General features: G+C 34.6%; 1 protein-coding gene across 9 annotated transcripts in view; it reads right to left on the bottom strand.

Moving 5' to 3' along the window:
* CACNA2D1 (calcium voltage-gated channel auxiliary subunit alpha2delta 1) overlaps nt 1-27920 on the bottom strand; it is a gene marked incomplete at both ends in the record, with an annotated part of 412192 nt that overhangs the window by 305662 nt on the left and 78610 nt on the right. For all 9 annotated transcript variants that reach the window (XM_084230055.1, XM_084230054.1, XM_084230056.1 and 6 more), the window contains 2 exons: nt 5327-5443; nt 22385-22466. In XM_084230055.1, the coding sequence (XP_084086181.1) occupies nt 5327-5443; nt 22385-22466 (199 nt within the window). The remainder of the gene's footprint in view (nt 1-5326; nt 5444-22384; nt 22467-27920) is intronic.

Here is a 27920-nt window from a genome sequence, read left to right as displayed (position 1 = left end):
GCTGCAGTGCTGCTGTAGCTGCTGATAGCTCAATAGTGCTTAACCACTTGCGCCACCAGGGAGGCCCAGTAACTAATATTTTTTTTACTGATTTCTCGTTAGCTCTTCCTAATGGTTGAAGTAGCACATCAAAGACTATAGCACAAAGTGCATATGCATAAAGAGCCAAAATAAACACTGAACTGGAATAAAGAAAATATTGGTGGAAATGGTCTAGAGTTAAACATAAAACAAATGTAATAAAAGCATAAAGCAAAAAATAAGTAATTTTAGTTTTAAATCAACAAGCTATAAAAGATAAAATTAAAAATTTAATGTTCAAATACATAAAATCTGTGTAGTTGCATGCACAATAAAATTCACTATAACTATTGAAAAGTAATCATTCCACTATAAAAAAAACTCTAGTTGTTTATTTCTGTTAAAAACCTAAATAATCAAATATAAACTGATAGGTAATTTTTTAGAAGATATGTAAGAAAATAAGCAGTTCAGTTCACTTTTCTTTCACAGATTATACAGCTATAATATATTTTCAAAGGTATCTTATGTTAATCAACTTGATAATAAAGAATCAAAGATTTTAAATTTTTTCACATTCAAATAAAAAAGATTTTTTAATATTATATTATTTCAATTTTATTGACTCATTTTTGGAAAACGGTGTATTTATATAATATTCACTGAGAAATTCCATAGCCTTCCAGAATATTCTTTTACAGGAACATCCAATTTTTAATCAGTCTGAATGTATAGTAGTTTATTGCATAGTATGTAGCACTCATTTCTTTCATGCTAAGATTATATACTTCTTCGGGCCAAGGGATACAATTGTGTAATAACTAAGAATGAGATTTTAAAATTAGACACACCTGAATTGGAATACTCTCACACTCTTGCTACTCAAAGTATAGTCTTTGTACCATAGTGTCAACATCACTTATAAGAAATGGAGCTTATAAGAAATGAAGTATCTCTGGTCTCAGGTCAGAGTTATTGAATAAAAAGCTGCATTTTAACATGAGCTGTGGGTGACTGATATGCACGTTAATATTTGAGAAGCTCTGGTATATATTGCTTATTAATTATGTTTCCTTGGGCAAGTGAAAGCTGCAAAAACCTAGTCTCCTTATTGAAAAATGAGGCTAATAATGGTGTCTAGAGCATAATACTATTGTAAAAAATAATTAGATAATTCTACTTAGCAAATTATAAGATCTTACTGGTATTAAATTTTATCATCTATCTCAAATGTGTATATACATGATTTTTTCCAATATATTTATTTATAGTTACACACTGATACCCCATACAGATAAAGTTCCTTTAACCCAGAAGTCTCCCTGAGAGTAAAGCTACAATAAAAATAGAAATGAATTAATAATTTCTTCATTTACAGTACAATGTAGCATGTGTTTTTCAATAAGCCTCAAAATATTTCTCTTCTAAATAATCTGTCTTCTATTTTTGTGGAATCAAAAAAAGCAAATAAAGAGTTTTGTCTGAAAATAAACATGAATTTTTCTCCTGGCATAAAAATCTAATTATGCATTCATTTAGTCATTATATCTTCTATACTGACATCACACATTTAAGAAATCACTAACCCACACAGCACTCAAATAATATACCTGATGTCCTAAGCTTCAATTCAAAATAATTGAGAAGTCTCCAGAGATTCCCAATTAATTCAATTAAGAATATATATATACATACCTATACACACACACACACACACACAAATATAACACATACATAGTATTTCATTCTACTACCCTTTTCCAAGGGACTTTGATATCCAGATTACCTGCTTCCTACAGTTGAAGGAAATATAAATGGAAGCATTTTCAGTCATCACTAACTAAATAAAACCACTTTTATAGGGACCTCCCTGATGGCCCAAGGGATTAAGACGCAACTTATGAAGCTGTCCGCAGCCTCTTCAGCATGAGTTCTATCCCTCAGCCAGCAGGGGAGCAGCCCACATGGTGCAGCAGACCTCTCCTGTCTCGCCCGCTGCTCCCATCAGCAGTGTACTTCAGTCAGTCTGCCTGTTCTGTTCCCCACTCTGTCTCTGGTGAATCCTCTCATCCCCCACACCTCTGGCCTGTACCCAGCTCTTGCATGCATAAATAAATGAATTTAAAAAAAAAGTTTATAGAAAGTATCTTATTTTTATTAGATACACTTTTATTGAAAGCACACTTTACATCTCTAAATGAGACTTTAAAAAGGTATCCACATACTCAAAATTAAAGATAATAATGCTCTGAATCATCCAGTCATGAGAATTTATTATGGATTATCCATTAATACATTTTTGAAAGTTAAGTTTTTCAACTTCTGGCACTATGGCATACCAAATATTCCAAAGGAACTTACAGTTACATTGCAACATGATTCTAGATACTTAAAAAACATAATATAAAGGCATGTACTTTCCAAGAAGCATGGAAGCCTTCTGAGCACTACAAGATAGATATATATATATAGATAGATAGATATGTGTGTATGTATATATTTATATATATATGAGAGAGAGAAAGAAAGAGATCAAGCTAAAGAGCTGTATGAGATGAAATAAAGAGTTGTTCTGGGACAAATATCAAAATAGTACTGAGATTTGTAGAATCAGAGGAACAAAATCTGACTACTGACATTCCATCTAACTAAGGATATATAAGAACTTTACAAAGACATTTTAAATCTTTTTGAAAAGACATATGCACACACATATTCAGTGCAGCACCATTTACAAAAGCCAAAGTATTGAAACAACCCAAGTGTCCAACAAGATGAGTGGATAAAGACATGGTATATATACACAGCAGCACACTACTCAAATATTTTAAAAAAATGACAACATTTAACATCTTGCTTTTTCCTTGCATTCTAAAGGCAAAGGGCCTTGCTGCAAAGGAACTTCAAAACATAGCCAGGGACAAAAACCTGAAAAAGACTTGAGAACTGCTGACCACCAGACAGTGACCAGAATAGGTGATGCCAACAAAGTCATCAGATGCTCATGTTAAAAGAAGGGGCAGGCTGATCCTAACCCACTTCCCCCATCATGTCCTTATCACTCCACTTAAACACCTCTGTGCTTTGCTAGTAAGAAGAGGGTTAGTTTCTTGGACTTGCATCTACCACCTCCTCATTTGTCAACAACTAAATGAAATGACTTTCCTTCCCCTTAAAATTCAATTCTTCTGATTGGTGAAGGGGACCAAGACCAGGAATTTTGGTATCAATACATTTGAAGAAATATAAACCTATACTCCTAAAATATACATAGTATTGAAAACTAATGTTACTTCAATCAAAAAGAAAAAGAAATTTATAAACACTTTTGAATGACAAAAAAATTGCTGAGAATATTAGGTTTGTATATAGAGAAACAAAAGATAATCAATTCTTCCCAATTTCATCTGCATCAATGTGATGCCAATCAAAATCCCAGTCAAATGTTCATAGATAATTACATTTTGAATCTAAAATTTACTTAAAATGTGAATTAAAGAATATTTAAGATACTTCTGAAGAATAATATGGTGAGAGACTGGGTCTGCCAGACACTTAGTTTGGTAACTGGAGATTACCGAGAAAAGACAAGGTAAAGATGACCCTGGGAAAACTGATTGGAAAAATTTTACTTTGGATTGATAGCTTAAAACTATTTATTGATATTGGCTATAGGTAAATAAATCAGCATGTTAAACTGGACCTATAAATATAAACAAAAATTATATTTATAACTTCAAGGTAGCAAAAGATTGCTTAAAAACATATATATCAAAATATAAAAATATATTTAATTAACTTTGACTACATTAAAATTAAGAAAGAACTTATTTTACCAAAAGGACACCATTAAGAAAATGAAAAGACAAGTCACAAACTGGGAAAAAAAAATTGCAGCATATATTAGTTAAATAAATTATTATCAAATATGTGCAACCTAAAAATCAATTTAAAAAATTAAAATGGGGCCTCCCCGGTGGCGCAGCGGTTGAGCGCTGGGTTGCAAAGCTGCCGGCGACCTCTGCGGCGCCGGTTCGATCCCCGGCTGCTCCCCGGCCACCGGAGGAGGGTCCCACATGGCGCGCAGACCTCTCCTGCCGCCCGCTGCTCCCCTCAGCAGTGTACTTCGGTCCTTCTGCCTGCTCTGCTCCCCGCTCTGGCTCTGGTGAATTCTCTCACCCTCCCGTGCTTCTGACTGTACCCAGTGCATGTATAAACAAAACGAACGAACAAACAAATAAATAAATAAATAAAAACATGCCTCTATAAAAAAAAAAAAAAAGAAAATGAACATTTAAAAAAAAAAAAAATTAAAATGCATGATATGAACAGATATTTCCCTAAAGAGGAAACAAGAATGGTGGACATATAACAAGATGTTTGCTCATTTGTAATATTCACAGGTACATTTTATACCAATTTGATTGCCTGTACTTACAAAACCTGACATTGCCACTATTGGCCCGAAAATAGACCAATGGATCTATGTTCTTGTCTTGTGACTCATGTCTTATGAGAAGAGGTCTAAATTGATACTAAAGAGAAAAACTATGACACTTTTGTAAAGCTGACTTTGTGATTACCTATTAACATATAGTGACCTTACATATACTCTTGAAAATTCTTATTCATGAAAATTTAGCATTACTCAGGGTAGCATTCATCTGGAAATAATCCAAATATTTACCAACAGAGAATAAATGAGCAAATTGAGATATATCTTCATAGCATAATATTTAATTGTAAAAAAAATGAATTAAGCAAATACGAATAGGCAGATAAGTCACACAAAAAAGTTGTTGATGGAAGAAAGCAAGTGCTTTTACTAAAGCTGATAAAACAATCCTAAACTGAAAAATATTTTGCTTAGCAAAACATTTACATGAAATACAACTAATTTTAAGAAGCACAAAACAATTAATTGAATAACCAGAGTACTGGCTACTCTGGCTGGGAGGCAAGTTGTTAGGATAGGAGACTGTTACAAAAGTCATTTTTAAGGGTGCTGAAAATATTTTTGAGCTTTATGCTATAAGACAGATGTAAATGTTTTATCGTAACTTACACATGCATAAATTGATATATGTATCAATCAAATGTACTATGCCTAATAATACTGAAAAATTAATAGAAATAAGCTAATTACTTTGGGTTCACAATGAAACCAAACTCATCTTTTATAAACATAATAGATGAAAACAGTTTTGTAGGTAAAGAAGACATACTAAAGAACACCTCCAAATAAAGCAGGAAAGTAAATAATGTGTAATAGGAAATAAAATGAACAGATCCAATTTAAACTCACCACCAAGGCTTTAGATCGGTTGCTTAGAAGTTTCTCAATATCCCTGGCTGCAATTTCCACCAACTGGCGTGCATTATTTGGTTCCACAGTATACAAATCTTGGTATTTCTCATAAATCTATGCAAAGGGAAAGGAAAATTAATAAACACATTTATTGCTAATTTGGCGCTAAATTCATATTAGAATGAATTGAAAACTATTGACAACTGATTAGAAAAAGGCTCCCTTCTCCTATATTCATCTTGATTATTTTGGTATTCAGGTGTATCAAAAAATGTATACTAATTTGCCATAAGATCACCAGCTCACCGAAATAGCATATCATGTTAACAGTTTGTAGAACATCTTGAACCACCAAGACTTTTATATGCAATTTTGTGATTCGATGTTGTACCCTGAAACCACAAAACCATGAGCATTTTAAAGAAAAAGAAAGGACATTCTAGAAATGGAGAACTGAAGCAGGGCGATCAAAGATGTTTGCAATGAAAAGAGCAGAGGTAAGAAGAGGATGTGATAATGTGCTGAGAGAAATTTCTCCCTGTCTTCCTTTCCCACAACCTCTGAGGTTAAAGTGTATGCTGCTCAACCTTATGGAGAGAGAAAAGAGAAAGAGGCTATAAAGGCCCTGCTCAGGTTCATCTACACAGTGAGTTTCGTTTCACAAACAGGAGGGGAAGGTCACTGAGGTCTACATTAAAGTTTGCTTAAAACAGAAACAGTGTAAAGATTTTTTTATAACAGATTGTATTTTTTAAACCACTGAATCAAACTATTAAAAAGGAGCTATGCAGCACAAATAGAACTCAACTACATTTCTGGCTCCCATCAGCAATCAGCATCTATGAAAGGAATTCCCTAGAGGAGCATAAGAGACACTTGGTTTATAGAGCTTGCACCCTCCTGGCAGGAGAAGAACTAGAGAAAATGGGAGAATATGACCATGTTTGTGGCTGGAGGGCTGAGCTGAGAGGAAATCCCTTATGCATCCAACAGATGGGCTGCACATGCATGACTAACCCATCTTTGAAAGCCAGATCCTGCCAGGATTTTACCATCTTATGGGAAGTGAATCCAGGCATATGCAAGAACCAGCTCAACCCTGTATTTTTCTGGCACAACTCCAGCATTCAGCATTATTACCAACAGGTTCTACAGCCTGGTCCCGGCTGAGCACAGAGGCCATGGTGAATACTGCTTTCAAGTGGACACAAATATATACGCTAACCTCCCAAACAGAGCATGTTAGCTTTACAGGAGTTAAAATTTTTCACTGAAGGAGTTAAAAAGTAATCAGATTTAAAGATGTAAATACAATTTTCACTCCCAAAATTGTTTGACATCCAAACCATGAAGTTTTTCCCATACAAAATTGTTTGAATTTTGGTTTTCATTCCAATTATTTAAGGCACATTAATTTAGTCATCTAAAATCCCCATATTTTGTTTCATTCAAAATTTTTGCATATACTGGCTTTCTTATACTTTCTGCTGAGGGCAGATTATTGAAAACCATTTTAAAGGCACAGGTTATCCATGAAGAATGCCATTCAATCTAAAGGTCTTTCATTTCTGCCTAAGATGACATTCAGCAACATGAACTCCCGAATAGGTTAATTGACTTGGGGTACAAGTAGGTACACCTCAACATCACCTTCATTGATTCAGTATATTTAGTTCTCTGTGGTATAGCCAATATAACTAATGTGTGTGAAAGGCAGTTATGCTTGTACCATTTATATCTTGCTCATGTCTGCCTGAAGTCTAGGCTGCTTCCTGTGGTCTAGAGACTACAATGGAATGCAGAGTTGGTGGAGAATAGATCAGGATGCACAAACTGTACTTTGCATTACATGCTACAAAAGTGCCCATAATTATCACTACACTACACTATAAGTAGTTTAAAGAATGAATAGATTATAAATCAGAAAAAAAGTTTAATTCAATTACATACATTTTTTCCTCAAATGTTTTCTCAGTTCTGTTCCTAGAATAAGTTTTAAATACTTAAAATATAAAAAAGACCTAGTTTACAAATAAACTTTAAATAAATGAAGTCAAAAAAGAATAAGTCTAGAGACCCAATATAAATATCCTACTGTATTTTTTATGTACAAAACCACATTTGAAATATTTTCTTGGTAATAAAAATGAATTAAAACCATATAATTTTCCCACAAAAACAAAAACCTACCTCTTGCTTCTGTTTTTATAGAATACAACATACTTTGCCTAAAATATGGCAAAGTGCTCTCAAAAAACCTGTTTAATTGTTTGTTAAACAGTTCTGACAGTAGAAATTTCACATGGATATTTATGACTTTACTTTCATAATACATATTTATAATCCTACTGTTAAAAGAAATGGCATTTCTACAATTAATATGTTAACATGAGAAAATTTACAGAATCTTAAGCATATTTTCCGCTTCCTAATTTTCCTTATCCTTTAATAAAAAAGATTATTTATTACCATCCAAACCAATGCCTTTCCTCAAAGAAAAGCAAGGTGGAACTAACACCGGCTTTGGCATCAGATAAAAGAGTTCCATTCAAAAAAATAAAAGAGTTTTCCATTCAAATCACAAGTCAATTCCCCATATGCTATGCCACGCTGGTCTCCTTTCCTCCTACGAGAAAGAATGCAGCAAAGAGAATTCAAGTCAGGATGCTTTTCTTCCTGAGTGATACACCAATATGCTTTAACTTTTCTGGTGTTCAAGTCTCCTCATTGCCCTCCTTGACACAGTTTGAATAAAAATACTTGTCACATGTACATTCTTCCTTTTTTGCAACCGCAGTTGAATGACTTCAATATGCTTTCACTGCTAAAGTCACAGACCATGTTTTGCTGTGACAGTATAGATTATGGTTGTCCTACCTCTTTCACTGAAAACCACTAAGTCTCTTATCTCTAAGTTCATAGATTAAAGATAATCTTCAGACTAATACACTGTTAAATATCCTCAAATTTTAATATTTAAAAACTAACACCACTCATTAATTTAACTGCTTAGTAAATGTATTTATTAGACCACAGATAGTATACATACCTGCAGAGATGGCTACAGAAAGACAAATATGCTTGCAAGTTTTAGATAACTAGAAGATTCTATTAGCAATCACTTTCACTGTAGAATGGTAAAAAAAAAAAAAAAACTACTGTGATTATAAGTCCTGAGAAGGAGTCTGTACCCCAATACTCACTCTAGGGTCCAGACTGTAGTGCTAAAGCATCATAGCTCGTCTGCCCATGAGTCCCTTTTCATTGGCCAGCTATCACTCTGATTATAGTGGGGATCATCAAGCTTCACGTTTACAAAAAGGTGCAACATATGGACCATAATTTTCTATAGACATTTACAGCGAATAGTATTGATTTTCATTTCTGTTATTGTTCATTAAATCATAGTTACAACTTATTTTTCCGCAACATTCCCTTACCATTTTTAAGATGGCCAAATTGTTCAAGTATTCTTTAACTCAGCAGTGCACAATCTAGTGCCCAAAGACCACATCTGGTCTATCTCCTAACTTTATAGACTTTAAATATAAGAATGTTTCTAACAGGTTCGTGTTTTCTTTTTTTTTTTTTTTAAGATTTATTTATTTATACATACAAGAACTAGGGTACAAGCCAGAGGTGTGGGGGGTGAGGGGATTCACCAGAGACAGGGTAGAGAGCAGAACAGGCAGACTGACTGAAATACACTGCTGAGGGGAGCAGAAGGCAAGACAGGAGAGGTCTGCTGCACTATGTGGGTTGCTCCCTGGCTGAGGATCGAACTCATGCTGCAATGGCTGCAGCAGCTTCATAGGTTGCGTCTTAACCCCTTGCGCCACCAGGGAGGCCCAGCAATCACTTTTAAACAGCTATTTTATACCAATCTTATGTGTTTCACCTAGATTACTTACTCACTTAAGAAATGTAAAGAAACACAGTTAATTAACCAATGCATTAATGAGAACATTGGAATTCAGGTTTTAAAACATCAGGTGGAGGGAATATGAGTCCCATTCACCTCATAAAGGAGCAAAGTACTGTTCAGTGGAGCAAAAGTGTTACAGTAATCTGGGAAAGGGAGTCTGCACTGCCACTCTGTCCCATGGCTTCATCAGGATGTAGGAATTAAGGATCAGTGTCTCTACCAGGAAACTACCCAGTGAAGGATCAAAGGGTTCCAGAAAGGGGATCTCGATGTAGAGTGATGAATGGACAGTGGAAAACAGAAGTCCAGCTGAGGGATGATGGTTAAAACCACCAAGGGTCGAGGGGCCCTCTGCAAGGTGAGGCCAAATTCTTGGAAGCAATTACACTCATCATCTATGCCAAGAGAGCAAAAGAAAGCAAATACACTAACCCAATAAACAAATGTTTCCCCTTACACCCAGATGCCAAGGAACAAAGAACATTAGACAATATTTAAATCCGTAATTGACCACAAAAAGACTCTGAACTAAAAGAGACTCACCCTAAAATTGGGGAGTTTAATTTTTTCCCTCCTGAGAGAGAATGGCAGCTCATGATTAACTTAAATTCCCTGAAGAGAAACTCAAATTTCCACATATTAAAACTTAAGTATGAGGGGCCTCCCCGGTGGTGCAGCAGTTGAGCGCTGGGTTGCGAAGCTGCCCGCGGCCTCTGCAGCGCCGGTTCGATCCCCGGCTGCTCCCCGGCCACCGGAGGAGGGTCCCACATGGCACGCAGACCTCTCCTGCCACCCGCTGCTCCCCTCAGCAGTGTACTTCGGTCCTTCTGCCTGCTCTGCTCCCCGCTCTGGCTCTGATGAATTCTCTCACCCTCCTGCGCTTCTGACTGTACCCAGTGCATGTATAAACAAAAACAAACAAACAAATAAATAAATAAAACGTGTCTCTATTAAAAAAAATAAAAATAAAAAATAAAACTTAAGTATGAGAAATTTGACAACTACTTCCTTCAAACACATATATTTACTTCTCACCCCAGGAATATATCCTTGACAAGCAAACAAGCACTGTCTTATTCACAGCCATCTTTCTGAGGGAAGTTTCCCCTTTGACAGTTCTTGATGAAAGAAGAACCCGTAAGAGTTTACTTGCACATAAGTGGCAATATTCTGATGTGTCACCTTGCCCTGGGCCGACTAAATGCCGACTAAATGCACAAAGATAGACCACACCTAGAAGCAGTTAACTTCTGAATCAATGACCTATGAGGAGCCAGATACAAAAGAGTTACCTAAACAATGATAATACCCTGAAATAATAAGATTCTTTCACTATAGGATAACAGTTGGATAGTCACAGAAGTGAAAAGATCAGAGGTAGAAAAACTACTGAGTGACAGAAGTGATAGCTGTTATAGGCAGAATAATGGTCTCCACTGTCACCTCACCTACTTTAGTCACAAAATCAATTTCACCTTTGAATTTTGCAATATGAGGTTACTTAGTTTTTTTGTTTGTTTATTAAGTGTTCCCTTGGCTTCTGATCTATTTGTTCCCCAATAACTGAGTAATGTCTTTTTTCTAAAAGATCTATCAATTTAAAAGAATAATGCAAGTTCTTTTTTGGTTACTTTCAAACATTAAATTACCCTTAGGAAATTTTACAATGATTCAAAAATAATGTTTTTCTTTTCATTTATCATAAGTCTCATCACCATCTAATTAGCCAACATAGAAAGATGTTGAGATATGTGAAGAATTCTTCCCCTAAGGTAAAGTGTAACCAGTGGCACTAGATATGAATTGATTTTAGAATGTACTTTACCAACAATAAAGGCAATAAAAACAAAACCTAACATTCCCCTGTGAATTAAAAAGTGAATTTTGCCATAAAAGATAGGCAATATTGCCTACTTAACCACTGGTCTTTTCCTTTCAAATTCTCCCCTCTTCTACTTTGATTAAAATAGTAAAAGATGCAATGTCTTAAAGGAATGTCGAACTTTTAAAATATATTTTAAATACTCATTAGTATATAATGAATTGTACTTAACACAGCTGGTAAAAAACTAAAACCAACATCAACCGTTGAAATATATTAATCCAATGTAGTTAGAATAAACCGATGAAGATATAAGCAGTCATAAGATGAATGACATTGTATTAATAATATTAAAAGAATTGCATTTGAATCTCTCCATCTTCATATCAAGCAAATCATAGTCCCTTTATTGACTTCCCCTATAACTTAGCTTTTTGAGATGGGAGACTACCTTTGAAATTCCTGTGGCTTGAGATTTCCATTTTGTTACATTTAAGCAAACATAATACAAACATTATGCAAATATGATCTTACATAATTTATTTAAATATCAGGTTTATTATGTATTTTCTATATTCTAAACAAGAATCAAGTTTCAAGATGGAAAGTGATTTTGCCTGTTTGGTTCATTACAATCCAGCAAGTACAAAGTGCTGGCACATAGCAGGCACTCAGTGAACACTGACTGCATGACTGGAGGTACACTGATTACTGTGTCAGGCTGCCTGGGAATGTGAATGCTGATATAAGTTCTTCCTTGCATTTTAAAATCAATATTTATTTTGAACTTAAAAAAATAACACAGCTATATAAGTAAGGTGCTGCTTAGTTATGTAATGGAATATAAACACAGCATCTCAAGATAATTAGATTTCAATAATAAAGCAAATACAGAAAAAGAAAAAAAAAGAAATGGTCATTTTGAGAGAGTATTAGTGTCCCGATGAAGATATGCAGAAAATTATGAGAATGCAGAAAAAAGTAAAATCTCATGGGTTATCACAATAAAAAAGATGGGGATACAATCATGCTTTGGAGGAGACAGGTGCTTTAATAAGGGGGGAAAGAAAGCAGAATGTGTTTGACACAGGGAATTTATGAAAAATAAAGATCAAAAGGCAAATTGGGAAACTATAATGGAGAGCTATAAAAAGTCAGGATATTGGTTTATACCTTATCATATAGTCAACTCCAAGCTATTTTAGACTGATAATACCTAGCTCAGAACTTCTAGTAACATATAGTTACCAGAAGTTAGTACATAGTTACTAGAAGTTAGTACATAGAAAGAATTCAAATTTTAATAGATTTATTTACTATGAACAACATCTGAATATATATACAAATATATGTGTATATATATGCAACTATATACATATACCCACATGCACACATACACATATAGACAAGTATATACACAGGAACAACTGGTCATGTTCTCAGATTATAATGCATACTATTCATTCTGATAATAACTACATAAAATTGGAATTTTAATATCAAAAAGAAGTTTGTAATACTGTTCCTACTAATTCTACTCTTTCAATTTAATATGATACAGCTTCCTAGCATATAAAACAGCTTCTTAGCAGGAACAGTGTCATGTTTCAAATGGGACATTATCTTTTGGAAGAATATTTAGGAACAATGAAGTAAGAACTGGTGAATGTTCCATTACACACACTGCTACTTGTCCTGGTTTCTACTAACAAGAAGTCGATGAAGCCATTTTGAGCAATATGTTAAAGATTTAAGAAGGGACAGAACAAGTGAAAACCATAAACATGCCTCTTCACTTTCTCCATACATAGGAAAAGATAATCATATTTATTAAGAGATACAAGTGAACTACTAGGGGTCATTCCTGGAATAGAGAAATTAAACTAGAACAAAAGATAAGGTGTGTAAAAGAGTCACAGCAAAATGTTTCAGATTGGATACATTTCACAACCAAAGTAAATTATAAACTCATCTTTAAGAATATTTAGTTTTAAAACAGGACAATTAGAATACATATAATAAGCTATCTGGTGTTATTTTGAATTCAGAGATAAGTTAATAACCTAGCCTCATTCCCTTTTCGTATCTCTATAAGAATTGTGAACTGAGTATGTATTTTGACCAGAAAATTCATATGTAATTTAAAGAGATAATATTAAATTTCATTAAAAATAAATTTAAAAATAATTAAACATAGGCTGAGTGAGCTGCTTAATGTTCCCTAAACCCCAATGACCTAAATTCATTTCAATGCCAACAAAAGAATTCTTAAAAGCAGCACAGTTTAATTTGCCCTTAATTGTCACATCTTATTGACAAATGACTTTTCTTTTTTTTTTTAATATATATATAGAGAGAGGCATGTTTTCTTTCTTTCTTTCTTTATTTGTTTTTTTTTTTTTTTTTTTTTTTGTTTATACATGCACTGGGTACAGTCAGAAGCGCAGGAGGGTGAGAGAATTCACCAGAGCCAGAGCGGAGAGCAGAGCAGGCAGAAGGACCGAAGTACACTGCTGAGGGGAGCAGCGGGCAGCAGGAGAGGTCTGCGCGCCATGTGGGACCCTCCTCCGATGGCCGGGGAGCAGCGGGGGATCGAACCGGTGGCGCAGAGGCCGCGGGGCAGCTTCGAAACCCAGCGCTCACCCGCTGCGCCACCGGGGAGGCCCTTGACAAATGACTTTTCTAAAGCAAATCTGCTATGTGTAAAATACTGATAAATAATTTTAAAAATTTTAAAATGTATACTCATTTAAAGAACTTCATACATTGATTCTGGCCTTATTCTTTTAGAGTATTTTTTAAACTTAATTGCTATTGATGCCTTTTACCAGATAATTCTTTGGTGTGAGGCCATGTCCTGTGCATTTCCAGATGTTAAGCAGCCTCCCTGGTCTCCGTACTCTAGATGCCAATAGTACTGCCCACATCCAGTAAGAGGATCACAAATATTTCCAAACATTGAAAAAGTATCTGGGAAACAAAATCATACCTGACTGAAATGACTGCATTAGATATAAATACATTAAAGGTATCTTTAGGAAAGTGGTGGGTAAAATCTGCATATTGTATATTGAAAGTCTGCAGTAACAAATAATGGTCTTTCACATCATCCATCTTTATTTTAGACAAGTTAAAACGTGGCTATATCACTCACGAGTTTTCAGCTTCCCTCTCTATCATGCAGTTCAAGAACATATCACAGGCACTATGTATCTCTCTCTGTGTACTTAACATTACCAAATCATTAGATTATTTGAGAAACAATAATACTTTATCCAATAAGTGCTAGCATAATTTCAGAAAGTGTCAATTATTGATTGATAATGGAACAGAATAGCAAAGAAAAAAATCTTACTACAGTATCACAATTAATGTTTGTGAGCCCAGAGTACCTCACTTAAAAACCTATCAATGAAATATTGGAAGTTATCACAGGCTAGAAATCCCCACAGTCCATTCTGTCTCCTTCAAAATGAGTGTTAATTAACTATCATTTATTTTAAAAAAATTAGTTTATTACTTTAAAATTTCCAGTCGGTGGGTCCTATTTACAGTGAATTTGGCAAATAGAGTTCTTTCCACTTAGAGAAAAACTGCTTCTTTCCATAAAATGATGATGAGCTAGGCAACAACAATCACTGAGAAAAATAAGAACTCCAAGTAAAACCAAAACATGTGAAAGAACAATAAGGAGCTAAATTTAAAAAGTGATTATACTATTTCTGTAAAGTAGTAATATTACTGTGATAAATAACTGCATTAATTTTACAAATAGAAATCTAAAGCTACATTTTAAAAAGCAATGAGCATTAAAGTTTTTCATTAGCATCTATTATTACTTTCATATTTCATTTTATATTCCTTTTATCTTTATAACTTTTCTGTGTAGAGGGAGAGTGTTATGCCCCATCTCACTTGACAAGCAGGTAAAGGGAAATCTACTATGACCCAGCTACATGGCATCGTTCTCCAGAATAGAAGATTCCCAGTTCTTGTCATTGTGTGCAACTTGCTGATTTCCTAGTCAAAATCACTGGTGATTATCTTCTGCTTTAGAGTATCTTCTGTTATAAATAGATTAACAGATTAAACTCTCCACTACCTAGAAAATGAATATTCTATTTACATAAGAAGACATGACCACAATGTCAAAGAAAAATTATCAGTCTGAGTTACTAATGAAAGGAAATTCTTCACCTAGAACACTTATGAAATACTAATTTAATTAAGATTTCTGAATGCTCAATATTTAGATATATTTCATATTTACATCTTTCAGAGTATACTGAAATATGAAGGTATTGATTTTAACATAACTTATGAGAAGCACAATGGCAAATCAAAAGCCAGGAAGTTCTATGAGACTGCTGGTGGAAAATGACTCTACCTTCAAAAATAAATAAACTGCCAGGAAAAAAAAATCCACGAATTTTCTTAAATATATTTATATGTGCAAGTTTAAAATGTTAGAAGTCCAAACAGTATACACTTAAGAAGAAAGCCTTATGGTGCTTGTACTCCAGGCTCTGAATCATGGACATGCTCTGTGGCAGGAGAGACAGCAGGTGCCATACTATAAATTTCTCTCTCCTAGCTGTCCCTTTTCTCACTCCCTGTTAATAAACCCTGTTGTTATTGTTTAAAAAAAACTAGACTGCTAGACAGCAGACTCTCCTGTCTAGCCCACTGCTCCCCTCAGCAATGTATTTCAGTCAATCTACCTGTTCTGTTCCCCTGTCTGTCTCTAGTGAATCTTCTCACCCCCCTGCACCTCTGGCCTGTACCCCAGTTCTTGTATGCATAAATAAATAAATATTTTAAAAATAAACAAATAAATGCAACACTTTCTGTGCACCCTTTCCTTCAACTCAGTGCTCAAAGTCTCCTGGACTCCTGGCCCCTCCCATCCAATGCCAAGAACAGTAGATGTACTGGGGTAGAGGAGAAATCCTACCTCTTTTAAAATATTTTTACACCTGCTTTGTAGTATCAAACGTGATTCAATTAGAGATAAAAGAATTATTGAAAAGTGAAATAACAGTTTGTCTTAGTAACAAAGAGAAAGTTATAAGAAGATCGTCGATTCCTAAAGGGAAAGGAAGAGGTGAGAAGAAAAAGGAGACAACAAAACTCTCTGATGATTGCAACCTGCTCGCATTGTTGCAGTTTGCTTTCCCAAGATGGGGACCACTCCAGTGGCCACTAAAGATTTGACGCAGTTGTGTTTATCTTTAATGTATCTTCTTGCATATACAGAAATGCATTCTGTACAAAAGAAAACAGTAGTTTCTTCATCAATTTATATTTAGAAAACTTTTTCATAAGGCAAATTCCATTCTTGTATATCCTATTAATTTAGAATATCTGCTAATTTGGATATTGATCAAAATTTAGATATATCTTTATCATGAAATATTTTGTCTGCATATTAAGTGAAAAGTGGTTCCTGGTAAATGTTTTATGAACTTAAAGCATTGTTTCCAAAAATGTTAAGACCAATTTATTTTTTTAAGTTATCTATTTATATTTGATGAACAGCCTCTCCATTTGCCATCATGCTAGCTAAAGGAATGTGTGTTTGCGTGCATGTGTGTAAATGTAATAAAATGGTCTTTGAAATATTCTGTCATTCAGATTGTTTCAAAATGCATACACATTTCCAAATCCAGAACCTTTTTTCCTATTTTGTTTCCTTGAATTATACTACAACACAACATGCAGTTCATGTTCCTCCATCTTTAATACATTTTTAGACATGGTTCTTATCAAGATCATATTCTAATAATACAAATTAGCGTATTTGTTGTCCTCTACTGTTGCTGTACTTTGCACTGTGACAAAGTGAGCATATGGCTACTCAGCTAAATGTACCACTTCTCTAATTAGCTGTGGCCATGTGAATAGGTTCTGGCCACTGGAATGTGAGTGAAATGCCTTATCCTTAAAGTATCTGCTCCCCTAATCTCTTCCCCTGTTGCCGGTATCTGGGAAATAGGACAGCGAAGAATTATCCTGCTCCGAGGAAGGAAAGCCACCTGCTCAGGATGGCGGAGCTCCCTGCTGGCTCGAAATTGCTCACATCCCATGAGAAAAACATGTGGTTATCTTATCTATGTTATTTTGGCTCAGCATGTATCCCAACTAATGCAAAAACAATATCCTCAACTTATATAATGCATCCTACAACAATAAGAAGATAATTATTGAGTTCTGACTACAGATCAATAAATATTTTACAAGAACTATATCAATGAGGGAACCATCTTGGCTAGACAATAAACTATCAACTGAAAGAACTACAAGGAATAATAGTCTTCAATATTTTTTAAAAGTATATGTAAAGATATTCCATAAAACATGTAATATCTTCATGTGGAAGAACATGAAGACAAAGTCAGGAACAATTTACGGTCTGTACAATTCTTAACAATTCTTTCAATGGAGATACACAGCCATTTTTGTGCTCACCAACAATAATGCAAAGTTTTGAATTCTGAATATAAATTTAAATTTTAGAATTTCTTTCCACATTTTTCTTTTCAAATGAAATTCAAGTGAAAATGTTCATGAATGGATACCTAGTGGTGGAGCCTTGGATTATCTTAATTTATGTCTTTTATAAGAAGAACAAGAGGATAACTAAATATATTAACCTTGTACCTACCCAGGGACCTGCTAATCTTCTCAACATAAAAGCAAGAGTATAAAAGGTAAAAATATTAGAATATATTGGGCCTCCCCGGTGGCGCAGCGGTTGAGCGCTGGGTTGCGAAGCTGCTCGCGGCCTCTGCAGCGCTGGTTCGATCCCCGGCTGCTCCCCGGCCACAGGAGGAGGGTCCCAGATGGTGCACAGACCTCTCCTGCCGCCCGCTGCTCCCCTCAGCAGTGTACCTCGGTCCTTCTCCCCGCTCTGGCTCTGGTGAATTCTCTCTCCCTCCCGCGCTTCTGACTGTACCCAGTGCTTGTATTAATTAATTAATTAATTAATTAATTAATTAATCTTTAAAAAAAAATTAGAATATACTCTAAAGCATAGTATGATTTTTTTTATTTTAGAATTACATTCAATTTAGTAATTGTGTATCTTAAAACAAAAAATTTAATTTTGCAAACAATTTCTTCCCTCATATTAAAGCTGACAATGTTCACTTAACAAGGTGTGCTGAGGATTAATAAGATAATGCACTCACAGGCTCAGTACAGTGACTTAACTAATGGAAAAAAATGAAGTACTTCAGTGGTATTTAAAAGGTTCTGACATTAAATATACTAAGAATAATTATACACATTATCTCTTTTTTCTTATTTTTTTTTCTTCTCTCAATTATTTCATCTACGTTGTTGATAAGTATATGCAATTGATGGACATATGTATTTGCCCAACACATGATTAGATTTTGGAATAATTAAATAGGAGACATCTTAAATCTCAAATGCAACAGGGGTATAGGAGTATTACTTAAACCTGCATACTCCTCATCTTTAACACAAATGAAGCAGGTGAACTGAGCAAAACCTCTCATTTGCAAAATTAAAATACTGAATTTATTCAATAATATCTATTAAATTTCACTGAACTAATTTTTTATGATGCCTTAAAGCAATTTACATCAAACTGCAAAGGATGTCTTATTTTAGCTATGTTGTTACATTGCTGCTCCTAAGTCTGCAGGTAAAAAGCTAGTTGTACTCTATGAAGTCAGTAAAAGTAATGAAATTCACTAATTTTGGCAAAATCATCACCTTCACAGTATTGAATTTCAACACAAGAGCCTATGCTTTCTCTACTTATTCAACTTTTGTTCCTTACCAAGCACCCAGCACCCCCATTCTCAGCTCAGTTTACTCTCAACTCTGAACAATGGCCTCCCTCAGCTAGTCTGCATTTTCAGTTCCTATGAATAAGAAATGCACTCCTTTTCCCCACTGAGAATGATACTGGCTATTGCCTTGTCATATATGACCTTTATGATGTTGAGGTATGTTCCTTGTATCCCAAGAATTTCAAGGGCTTTTATCATGAATGGGTGTTGCACTTTGTCGAAAGCTTTCTCAGCATCTATTGATATTATCATATGGTTTTTATCTTTCTTTTTGTTGATGTGTTGGATAACGTTGATTGATTTTCGGATGTTGAACCATCCTTGTGTCCCTGGCATGAATCCTACTTGTTGGATTCTGATAGCTAAAATTTTATTGAGGATTTTTGCAGCAGTGTTCATTAAGGAGATTGACCTGTAGTTTTCTTTTTTGTGTTGTCCTTGTTCGGTTTCGGTATTAATGTAATGTTGGCTTCATAGAACATGTTTGGTATTATCCCTTCCTTCTCAATTTTTTGGAAGAGTTTGTGAAAGATAGGCACTAATTCGTTTCTGAACGTTTGGTAGAACTCATTTGTAAATCCATCAGGTCCTGGGCTTTTGTTTTTGGGAAGGTTTTTGATTACCATTTCAATTTCGCCACTTGTAATTGGTCAGTTTAGGTGTTCTATTTCTTCTTTATCTAGCTTTGGGTGATTGTAGAGTTGTAGGAATTTGTCCATCTCCTCTAGATTGTTGAACTTGTTTCCATATAACTGTTCATAGTAGTTTCTGTTGGCGAGGGTGTGGAGAAAAAGGAACTCTCCTGCACTGTTGGTGGGAGTGCAAACTGGTCCAACCACTATGGATAGCTGTGTGGAGATTTCTGGACCTACTAAACATAGAGCTTCCATATGATCCAGCAATTCCACTCCTAGGTATTTACCCAAAGGACACAGAAACATCCATTCCAAAGAGCACCTGCACCCCTATGTTTATAGCAGCACTATTTACAATAACTAAGCATTGTAAATAACCCAAATGCCCAAAAATAGATGACTGGATCAAGAAGATGTGGTACATATACAACATGGAATATTACTCAGCATTCAAAAAAGATAAATACATGCAATTCGCAGCAACATGGATGGAGCTGGAAGGGATCATGCTCAGCGAAATAAGCCAGAAAGAAAAAGAAAAATACCGGAAGGTCTCACTCATAGCAGGAATCTAGAAAACTTAATTAAGGGACCAGGAAAAAGAATAACTATAAGAAAGAAAATATCAAAATCAACAAACAACTATGAACCAGAGACACTCTATGGGGGGTGGGGAAAGGAGAAATTTGGGTCAAAATAAGGGGGTTGTAATTGTATGTGGAATATAAAAATAAAATTTAAATTAAAAAAAAAAAAGAAATGCACTCCTTTGGTCCCCATTGTGGACTTCTTTCTAGACAAGAGGAGAGGGGCATACATTTGCAACCATTTCCGTAGATCTAATGGCATCTTCATGTGTTCAAATACTCATTCATTTTTTGCAACAATGAATTCTGCTCTTTCTCCCTCTCTGGTACATAATATATAACTCTTTTATTATTTTTTTTCTGTCACTATATTAGATATGAGTCTCATAAAATTTGGGGCATTTTCTTTCATCATGCCTATTTTTATTCTCTTTTGTCACCCTAATTTAGACAGTTTTTTATTCATTCACCGATATCTATATTCTTCTTGGTATTCTATACATCACAAAGCATAAAAGATATCAAGTAAGATTTTTTTTTCTTGATGTTTCAATGCAAAAAGCTGATCCAGCCAGAGAGGGTTCACATATTAACGCCAAAAATAAAAATGAGGTCAGCCAAGGGAGTGGTTTTGAGGTTGGAGACACCCTGAAGGAGTGAAGAGCTCCGAAGAGCAATTTGTTTGGAATTCTGAATCCATCAATAACCTCTACCCAGAATGTGTCAATTCTCATTTCTTTTTTTTTTTTTTTGCAATTCTACAATTCTGTCATTTTCACAAAGACGCACTTATTACCCTAAACACTTCCATTGCAGAACCCATGCACAAGCTTACCTGAGTTTGCAGGTATCCATGCAACCCCAGTAAAGAGATTTTGAATAAGTACAGTATCAGCTCTCTGGGGAGAGGACAGTGTCTCTGGCTCCCCCTGTGCAGTGCATGGGACATATTATGAGCTCAAAAAGTGCTGGCCAGAATTGAATTTGATCTTTGTTATTCACAAAGAACACCCTTCATTTCCAGATTTATAACCTTATCTCACAGGTATTTAATTTTAATCAACATACTCTTGGTTTGAAACCTACAGTTGTTTTGAAGTTTCTGGATATATTAAAGGGATATGGGTGTTGTCGTGGTGGGTGTGGTGTGGTGACACACATCTGAGGAGGTGTGAGCCTATTCCCCTAAATCATATATACAACAATGGTATCTCAACAATAAAAAAAAAATAATTTCTGGAATAAATTTCTTTAAGTATTTGCTTAATTAGGATTCTTTTTGAACTTCTATTACTACATAAGGCAATCATGCATTCAAGTTTCTCACAAAAAAGGAATATTCACATATAAACATTCAAAAGATACTCATATTTCATACATGAAATTGCTTTTATACTATTTGATCTCACTGACCCATTACATTATTGGAAACAAAGAGGCCTTGTTGATTCACTGAGACCACAGATGAAAGTACTTTCAAATTGTTACATTACTTACCTTGAAATGGAAGTAGTGAGACTAAAGAAATGACATACAATTTTTAACAAATCTTATAAAACTATACAAATAATCTTACTCAAGGAAAATTAAAGATGCTATATATTTTCACTTATTGCTATCATTGTCTAAAGTTATTTTACAGTGACTTTAATAGTTATTTCATACATCATAAGAAAAACTTGCTATCATTGTCTAAAGTTATTTTAGAGTGACTTTAATAGTTATTTCATAAATCATAAGAAAAACTGTATTTTGCAGTGTTTCCCTACTTGCACCTAAATCTTTACTGCCTATCTCAATGACTCTGTTCTCTAGACATAGCTGTAAACAATTTTCATTTATTTTTGAAAATAAAATGTATCCTCAAACAATGAAAATGTGTTCCCACTGAGGATATTCAAGAGAATTCTTCACAAAACTTACAATCACTTCAATGCGAAAGATTTTAAAATATTCCCTGAAAAATGGAAACCTCACATCCCATTTTTAATTTTAGGATAGTCTGTACATTGCAAGGATTCATCAAGTGAAGGCCATCTATAAATTGTAAAGTGTAGTGAGAAAGCTTAATTAATTGCCAGGGGTGACATTTCCTGTTTACACCAACTAGCCATGCCAAAGGTGTGGCTCAGGAATTCACTATCATTTTCACATAAGAAATCTTATCCTATTGATTTATAATACAGAAATACAGTTTTCCCTAGCACACAAAAAAGCATGCAAATTTTAAAAAGAATAACAGGTTTCTCTGGGTTTTACTCACATCGACAAGTTGATTCACTCCACTTGCTGTTTTTGCCAGTGTGACAAGGTCTTCTTGCATCTTATCCACCCATGACTTGATACTGTAGAAAACAGAAACGAAAATATTCTATCAGCTCTCTGGCAAATAGAGGGCACAGACTACCATCCCATATCCATGCTGCAGAAAATTCATTATATTAAATAGAAATCTTTCTTCTCCCTGCCTTCTCCAACTATGTCCATTTTCCCATCTCACCTTCAAATTACAGAACCAATGAACCTTAGCATACAGCCTCTTAGATGTTGAAATACCTCCAAATCAAACAGAGAAAAATGACAGAGATGTGCTTCATATTTTTTGAATATGAAAAAATATTTTAAAATATTTTAAATGTCTCCTAGTTCCATTATCTAGGGATAACCACTCTCAACATTTTGATGTATCTCCTTCCAGTCTTTAAAAATCCTTTCACCTTAAGTCATCTCATAAATGCTCTCCCATGCCATTACAAATATTTTATAAACATCTTATTTTAATGGCCACTTAATATTCCATTATCTCGACATCCCAGAATATACTTGTACATTCTCCTTTTTAAAAAGATAGGATGTCATCAACTTTTATTTATTTGCAAATTACACTGCAACAAACATATTAGGGCACACACTTTAAAATTATTTAATTTTGTTAGCTAGACTCTTGGATTTGGAATTACTGAATAAAAGTTTTAAAGGATGGTTTTGAGCATTAAAATTATGATTGAAGGATGTGTTCAAATTTTTTTAGGTATGCACACAATTTAAAATATGAGCTATGGATATTAGGACATTTTAGAAATACCTAAGCCAATGGTCTCTCTTGCCTTTACCGGGCATTGAAGACATTACCAAATACCACACAATTTTCTTGCTTCGAATCAAAATAATTGGCAATCCCTTCATATATTTTATTTATGTATCCTCATTTTATATAAGACCTAAAACATGTATTCCTTCTTGTCCATGCAAACATAAGAAAACACTAATAAGAATGATAGATGATTCATATTTGAATATAAAAATCTTTCCACACATGTGTATAGTTCTTATTTTTCTGTATCTCACTTTCCTATATTTTATTAGTAGTAAAAGTTTTCCCTCCTTTAATGACTGAGAGTATAAAAAAGGGCTGTTTGATAAAGGATAAGGAACTATACATTTGATAAATGCTTCTACCTAACCATGTTTGTGTTCTTTTCCTTACATACATGAGAACTGCAATAGCACTCACAAGATCATCTTTTTTTTTTTTCAGATAAATTTAAATGCAACAGAATCAAAAATAAATGTTGGGGAAAAGTATAACACGGAAAAGGAATTTAAGTGAGGTATGAGTGAATAAAACATATTTTTAAATGAACTGGTAAATGAAAGAGTAAGAAAGAAAATGGAAAGTAGCCACAAAAAGGAAAAAATGCCATAGAGGGAAACACAGAAGCTTGACTTACTTGTGAGACAAATTAGTAAATGAAAAACATTATTTTGAGAATACTTGTCACACAAATAGGAATTTCAAATAAAAATAAGGAACAATATGTATTGAACTATGCTGAATATAATATTAAAGAGGTAAATAAGTGTCTAAACAAAATATAAACTGGGAAGAGGGATACAAAGCAGAGAGAAATTTGTAGAAACATTAAAATGAAGGATGTGCACCATGCTATCCAATTATACTTTGTGCTGCTTATGAGTTAGTGCATATTCTTAAAATATAAGTTCTAATATTCTTATTGCTACTATTAAATATAATTGTGCTTCATTTTTACATTAAGAACAATAAAATTACAGAGGATGAGTAAGAGCAAAAGCCACTGGTGCCATTTTCTAATTCAGATCAGACTATCCCATTTCTCAAAGCAGTATTGAACAAGCCTTAAAAAACAGAGAAAATAAATCACCTCTTCTCAAATATAATTTCCAACATTGACAAACAGTAAGCAATGTGATACATTCCTTTAGCTGGGAAATTGAGAGACAAAAAATATATGTATAAAAAAATGAATGTAACTCATGCCTGAATTCTGATTTACGTTAAACTGATCCAAAGTATGCATTCTAACTTGACACCTTAGTGTACCGTCACTGCCAATGTCCATTGAAGTGAACCTGTTTCAGCTGAAAAGCAATTCAGAACCCGTCTAGTCTTCTCTGTCCCACTGACAAGCTGTCAAGAACACTCTATCAGAGCAAGGATTATTTTTCATAGATATGAGGTGTCACCTGGTTTTCCTCAAATATATGATTACTTTGCCTTTCGGACTCAGAATTATATGATTATAGTGGGTAGAAAATAAGCAAAGACCTTACTCACCATGAAAGTGAAAATTTACACAAGGGAAGAATACTTATGCACAAATTCCTCATCAATCATTATCTTCCTGGTAATTTCTCAAGCACATACAAGTTTCTTCCTCTATCCAAAAGAACAACATTCTTATTTGGTATGATTTCGCAGGTTATTTTTTGGATCTAGAAACACTAAGAAAATGTTTCATATACATTAATGGTAACTGCATTCCTACAACCAAAAACTAAAAAAAATAATACAAACAGAAATGTTCTACTTTCAGACAGCAGAAGCAGCTTGTATTATATTCACACGCACTATCTTTCTAAGTATCTCTATAAGGCATTACACAATTCTGGAGAAAGTTACAAAGGCTATAGCCTTTTCATGTAATAAAAAACTTCTATAGCACTGCACTGCACTAGAAAGAACCTGTTTGCTCTTTGTTAACACACTTAACAAAAACTAAAATCTATTAGAGAAGATACTAAAAGCTGAAGATGAAAAAATGATATCTTACAGCCTGGGTGAACTTAAAACTCAGTCTGGCAGGGAAGAGTAACAAGAATGTCACCACTGTAAATGGTGGATGAGGGGAGAAAAAATATCTTTTTCTTCTACCCTTCTAAGTTCTTGAATGAAACCCCTTTAACAAAAGACATAGTAACAAAAGAAAATCAACAAATTTAATTTTACATAATGCGGGAGAGGCTTTATGAAATGAAAGAAATGAAGTCCCAAAGAAACAGTTAAATGAGAGGTTCTTATGTTCAGTTTGATAAAGAGTGTAAAGTCATGACTGACATGGTAGGAAAAAGAGTATGAGCTGCACTCAGCGAAGCAGGGAAAACTTAAACCCTGTTCATTCAGATTCCTATCTCTGTCCCATGTGTTTGGAGATTAGATGCTCCTCTCCTCTGGGTAAAAGGCAGCAAATGCTCATGTGAAGAGAAGGTTAGAAAGTACTCCCTGTACATATCATTTCTTAAACTCCTTCAACTTAAAGTATTCAATTTGGCCAGAAGCCATTATTTTGTAGTAACCTGTCTTGAATCACATCAGTAGGATATATTTCAGGAGAGTCAACATGCAAGGAAATGTGAGAGGCTGGTAAAAGTAAAGATCTTAGAAAATAAGATGAAGGTCAGTTTGTTTGACTTCTCTAAACTCCTAATTTTTCTCATTTGGAACTATGCCCCATAATTCACATCAAAAAAATAAAATGAACTGTTCAACCCATGCATCTATAAACAGCACCCACTTTTCAACTAGATGAAGATTTTGAAGATGTGGACTTAATAAAGAATTAATAAATCTTTACAGGACATGCCTTATAGTTCCAAGTCTTTCAAGTGAATATTGAAGGTCACATGAGAAAAATTAAATCTTGTAATCCTCTGCTCCTACAATAACTTACTTTAGAGTCAACTGGCAATATATGCTGTTATGTTTTCAACTGTTTGATGGTATTCACAGAGATGGAAGAATTCACTATGAGATTTCTAAGAATTAAGGCAAATATTTTATTGAATAATTGAGATGATATCCTATATATCCTACTTCACTCTATGTGCAGAAACAGACTACATTCTAAAAGAAAAATATCAAGTTTTCACTAAATTTTTCATAAAAACGTTTTTCATCCCATTACTATTGCTCCTTTTGAAGCTGAATTTGCAAATAATAGGGTTTGCAAAAGAGTAGTGCATAGTTGAGGAAACTATTTTCAAAAAGAAATACAATAATCTATTTCATTCTGCATCCATTTGAGGAAGATCAAAGTCAGAACAGCACATATTACATCCATTTAATCGACTGAAAAGTGTAACAGTTGAGCACGAAGTGTGAGGTCTACAGAGTTATCCATTAAATTATTTTAAATGCCACAGAGAGAATTTGTCTTTTTACTGGCTGGAACACTGGAGTCAGAGCTAAGAATTATTATAGTAGGTCCTTCCAAAACGAACTGTCCCTCTTTCCTATATAAGAGTATTAAAAGAGGCATCTTTCTTCCACACCCTTGAAGAATTATCGCACTAGCAACTGCCATACGGACTACACACAAAGGAAAAGCAGACGGCTGATCCAGTAAAGGTTTTATAGAAGGGGTGGGAGAGGGAGGAGAGAAATCTGTACCCTTTGGAGTCCTTGTCCTAAGGCAATCCTCTACTTATGCCGGTATTTTTAAGAAATAATATCATTTTTGGGCCTCCCTGGTGGCGCAGTGGTTGAACGCTGGGTTGCGAAGCCGCCCGCAGCCTCTGCAGCACCGGTTTGATCCCCGGCGGCCTGGCAAGGGTCCCACATGGCGCGCAGACCTCTCCTGCCGCCCGCTGCTCCCCTCAGCAGTGTGCTTTGTCAGTCTGCCTGTTCTGTTCCCCACTCTGGCTCTGGTGAATTCTCTCACCCTCCCGCGCTTCTGACTGTACCCAGTGCTTGCATAAATAAATAAATAAATCTTTAAAAAAAAAAAAAGAAATATCATTTTTTAACCAAAGAAAATACAGGACATACTTATGCCCTGTGGATCTGGGAAATAATTTAAATATCATATCTAACAAGAGATCTAACAAGATCTAACAAATTAACCATTTTAATTGTGTTAATATACAAATAGCTTATTCATACATTTGGAGCAATATTTTTCAAGTGTTCCACTTGCGATAAACTTGCCACCAATGCCAAAGTGTCCCTATTTTTGTTACATAATGAACCATTCACTCTGTTCCTGTAGTTGGGTAAAAAAATGTCAAAGATTTAAGATGACCTAGACATACCTATTTTGCTAAATATGCATTTCTTAAAACATGGATAACTATCACAAACACATCTTTTGGTGTAAAAGGAATGCTTGGTACCTACATCAAATTAGGATTGTTTGTGAGATGACTCTCACATCAAGAGAGTTAGTTCCTGAAATGGTTCTCATTTTAAGCCATTTTCAATAAACTGCTCTGTTTTTAACAAGCCGTTTCAACTTAAGAAATGCTTTAATATTTCATATTTTTTGTCTAAAGTCAACCCTATCAGAAATGCAGAAAGGAATGTAATGATGCAAATGTGAGAGAAAAGATAAAGTACCTGAGAGCAGAAAAAAAAAAGGTTTTCTCATTGAATCTGAGTCTTAACACTGTTCATTCTCCTCTGCCTTCATTTTCTGTTGGCCTTCTGTGAAACCCCCACCCCTCCACCCCCACCACACCCCATCTACACACCTGTGTGCACA

The sequence above is a fragment of the Talpa europaea genome (genome assembly GCF_964194135.1).
Source record: "Talpa europaea genome assembly, chromosome: 3".
In the NCBI taxonomy this organism is placed as follows: Eukaryota; Metazoa; Chordata; class Mammalia; order Eulipotyphla; family Talpidae; genus Talpa; species Talpa europaea.
Note: the sequence above shows the minus strand (reverse complement) of the source record. Positions and strands in the feature narration are given on the sequence as shown.